Source organism: Magnolia sinica, chromosome 9, assembly GCF_029962835.1.
Source record: "Magnolia sinica isolate HGM2019 chromosome 9, MsV1, whole genome shotgun sequence".
Classification (NCBI taxonomy): Eukaryota; Viridiplantae; Streptophyta; class Magnoliopsida; order Magnoliales; family Magnoliaceae; genus Magnolia; species Magnolia sinica.
In genome coordinates, this window is record NC_080581.1 from 13574050 (window position 1) to 13578537 (window position 4488).

General features: G+C 40.9%; 1 protein-coding gene across 1 annotated transcript; it reads right to left on the reverse strand.

The window, feature by feature from the left end:
• Positions 1-233: 233 nt before the first annotated feature.
• On the reverse strand, positions 234-1682 carry LOC131256938 (UPF0057 membrane protein At4g30660-like). The gene is made up of 2 exons (XM_058258052.1): positions 1526-1682; positions 234-797 (listed from the first exon to the last, which is right to left on the reverse strand). The coding sequence occupies exons 1-2, from the start codon at positions 1616-1618 to the stop codon at positions 663-665; spliced, it is 228 nt and encodes a 75-aa protein (XP_058114035.1). The 5' UTR covers positions 1619-1682; the 3' UTR covers positions 234-662.
• Between the last annotated feature and the right edge of the window lie 2806 nt (positions 1683-4488).

Sequence of the window (4488 nt, forward strand, 5' to 3'; positions counted from 1 at the left end):
TCCTAATCTCCTCATGGACGAAGGTGGAGGTACATCTCTCATGTACTTGCATCTCATGACGCACTACTTCTATTGTGCACACCTGCACAATGTATACACTGTGCAAGAGCCAGACCTAACCTTTACATTGACTACTATAATTGGAAACACCATCGTAGCATCGACCGAACCAAGAATAGTGTGTATACATTACTACTGAAAATGCATGATGCAATTACATGCACACATATCCATCCACATAACCAATAAAATCTAACAAATATAAAAACAAACGTGTCCAATAGGTCTGATAGGCTGCAAATGATCTAAAAGATTCAATCCAAAAACAATGACATTGAAGGGCCCACCACAGATCACACATCCTAAAATAACCCCAATGAAATGACCACAAACCAAGATGAATGACACAAGCTTATAATCGGCTGGCCTTGATCATCAGATCATGGGAATTGGAGGCCATTTCTAATCCACATTGGACCATTCTATCGAACCGTTTCTGGTGATCATATGTCAGCCCACTTGGGCTACAGGGTTTGCAGCTAATCATTGTTCCATGACTATACATGGGAAATAGAAAACACTTAAAATCCACTCATTTGCATAATAGAAGTTAGAAAGAAACAAACCATTTCAAACAAGGAAAAAAGAGAAGGGGGCCATAGCTATGCTGCATAGACTGGCTGATAATATTCATCACGGTATCTGTCCCGATCTATGACAACGATCGCATAGATGGCGTAGATGATTCCCGGAATATAGCCCAATAAAGTCAGGATCAAGCAGATTAAGAATTCACACTGGAAAAGAGAAAATTGAAATTATAGAAAAACAAAAATTAAAAATTGGGACCTGTGATTTAAACCCACACTAATTAATAGACACACAACACTACTTTTGGTATGTCAACAGTGCAGATTTGTATAATTGCATTACAAAAATAAGAAAGAAAGGGTGTATCTATCAATTAGAGTGGGTGTAGATATCAATTATCAAAAAGACGCTTATGTCTTTGTAGGTTGAGCTTCAACCCACAACTCGACATGTGGAGCCCTCTGTGATGTGTTCATGACATCCAATCCATCCATCAGGTGCACCACTCGTGTTCTCACAGGCGCCTGAAAATCGGCGATCCAAGCCTCAGGTGGGCCACACCACAACAAACGGTTTGGATGTGGACACCCACCATCAAAAAACTTCTAGATTGTTTCCACGACCCGCCGAGTCTTGTGTATGCCATCCAATCCATTCAGAAGACGCACCCCACTGGGATGAACAAACATGACAAAAATCAGACCATTCCAAAGCTCAGGTGGACCATACCACTTGATTAAGGAATGATTTTGCATGATGCGGCCCACCTGAGTTTTGGGTCAACCTGATCTTTGGGATTTAAGAAAAACATGAGGTGGACAACACGATGGACGGTCTGGATGCACGCATCACGATGGACCCAGACATTAACAAAACTGTGTGGTAAATCAGAGAGAGAGAGAGAGAGAGAGAGAGAGAGAGAGAGAGAGCGTACGCTGCAGCAGCCATGCCTGAGACAGACACCCAAAGGAGGGATCAAAATTGCAAGTAGGACTTCGAGAAAGAGGGAAGTTCTGTCCGGACCCATCTCATCCACCGAAGCAAACGTAGAGTCTTCTGTCTTTCTTTCCTTCTTTATTCTCAGGCGGCTCCGGTTTGAGGATATTTATGTAGAACACAGCACCGAGGTCGGTACTGTCTTAACGTGGCAAATTTCCGTCGGCCCCACCGACGCGGTTTGGCTAGTGACGCCGCCACCAGCCAGGTGGCTAGTGGTCGGTGCTAATTGGACCCACCATGATGTATGTGTTTTATCCACGCCGTCCGTCCATTTAGAAAGATAATTTTAAATCATGATCCCTAAAATAAGGTATATATAAATTTTCAGTGGACCACACCATTGCGAAACACTAGTTATTGAATGTCCACCGTTAAAAACCTCCTAGGCGTAATGGCAGACCTGGATGAAGAAAAATATACATATAATACAGAAAAACTTTTGTTCCTTTAAAAGTTTTTAACAGTTGGCGTTCAGTGATAGAGGATCAATCCCTACTACCTTTTGCAGTGTAGTTCACTTGATCTTTGAATCTCTCTTATTTTTAAGGTTTAGCCAGACGGATCCGGACTCGTTGGGATATAATAGCTCTTGATGGGACCCACATAACTTAGTGATGTCAGCACACCAGCTAGATCCACCATACACCATCCAATCCGCTTCCAAATCCACACCGTCCATCTATTTTTATAGATGACTTTAGACCATGAGGTATACCCAAAGCTCAAGAGGACCACACCACAAAAACAGTGGGGACAATGCGGGTCGCCGTTGAAACCTTCTAGGGGCCATCACGGTGTTTATTTGCCATCCAAGTGTTCATAATGTCAATTCGGTCCAAGTTTAATGTACAAATCAATTTGAAGGGCCCACCAATTGATGTTTTAATAGCATCCAATCCATCCACCATGAGCGACCCCTAAAACTCCTTGGATCCCAAATCGCAGGTTGAAATAAATATGAGGCAGAACATGTATGTAAAATCTTGCCTAAAACTTCCAAAATCACGTGTTCTGTCATGTGTGGCCCCCTCAGTTTCGGAAGGAAAGGATTCTTCGGGTTTCCATTCATACCGGTCAGATTCTTCCCATGAATGGATTAGATCAAACTTAAAAACACGGTGGACCCCACATGCAATCTGGAAGGTTTTTTAATGGTAGGCTTCCCTGTCCCAACTCTTTCCCTACGGTGTGGCCACCTTATTATGGAATTAGATGGAGTCAAAGGTGACAAGAAAGCATCAGGGGGTGCACATGATGAACGGATTGGATGCTCATGCTGCTAAAATGTCCGGGTGGGCCCTACATGTTGATTTGTAGGATAAGCTTATGCTACAAACAGTTGTACGAGATCCAAACTCGCTCGGGAAATGGTGGAGATTATTGCCCGTACACATGGCATACTTATGGAAATCCAGACCGTTCAACTTCTGATCCAACTGTAGATGGAGCATGATATAAAAAATCATCTGCTTCTCCCACTTAAATTTGGACCACTCAATAGATTACTTTTAACTATCAATCTGATAGCCATTAAGATGATGGTCAGGATTTATTGATTGGTATGATTTTGGAGATATGGCCATTTCTCAATGGGACACATAATTTGGGTGGCCTGGATCTTTGTGAATAAGCCTGACATGTGAGGAGGGCCAGTCAATGCCATTTTTTAAATTGTGTTAAACTAACATAAATGTCTATGGATTTAACACGCTCTCAGAATATCAAGAAGCACTGATAAATCATAAATGCGACATTGTACCACACACCAGCAATGTAGCTGATGCATCGAAGTCAACAAGTTATACGGATCCCATCATGATATATGTGTTATATCTAAACCGTACATCCATTTTTATAGCTCGTCTTGAGGCTGAGACAAAACATAACACAGATCTAACGACCAAATGGACCACATTGAAAAAAGCAGTGAAGGATTGAACGTCAGCTGTTGAAGCCCTTCCTGGGTTCATAGAATTTTTGGATCAGTATGAAAAAAAAATTTCCCTTCTTCTAGGTCTTTATGATGACATGTATAGATTGGATGGAAAATAAACGTCATGTTGGGCCCTACGAAATGTTTAAGGTGAAAATCATTATCTCAGCTGCTATTTGTGGTGTGGTCTAGTTGATCTTTGGTTATGATTAATGTTTTATTTGTGGTGTGGTCTAGTTGATCTTTGGTTATGATTAATGTTTTACTCTAAAACGGTCTCCAGATCAGATGAACAAGGTGGATATAATAAATACATCACTGTGGGGCTATGTAACTTTGAACTCCTTCGAACCGTTCGTATAATTCCGAACTCGAGGAGCGTCAGCGCTCGTACTCGCACGAAAGCGGATTGGCTGGCCTAGCTGCTATATTAATATTATCCAGTTCCATGGGTCTAATCATGAGGCATGTGTTATATTCAAACCGTTCATTCATTTGGTGAGCTCCTATTAAAGCTTGAGGCGAAAAATAAAACAAATCTTACTATCAAGTGGACTACACTGAAAAAACCAGTGGGCAATGGAACGTCTACTATTGAAACCCTTTTTAGTGCCTGAGAAGTTTTGAATCAATATGAAATTTGTTTTTCCTCTTCATTCAGATATTTGTGACCTTATGAACACATTGGATGTAAAATAAAAGTTATGGTGGGCTTTATAATTTTTTAACGGTGAAAATTATTATCTCCGCTGCTATTTATAGTGTGGTCCATATAATCTTTGAATATAATTCATTTTTTTAGATAATGTTGTAAACTAATCTCTAAAAATTGAACGGTGTAAATATAATAAATACATCATTGTGGGGCCATGTAACTTTGATATCCTTTGAACCCTTCATACAACTCGGAGCTTCGGTGCTCGTCTTCCCACAACACATACCTACAGTAGCTATATAGCTGTTGT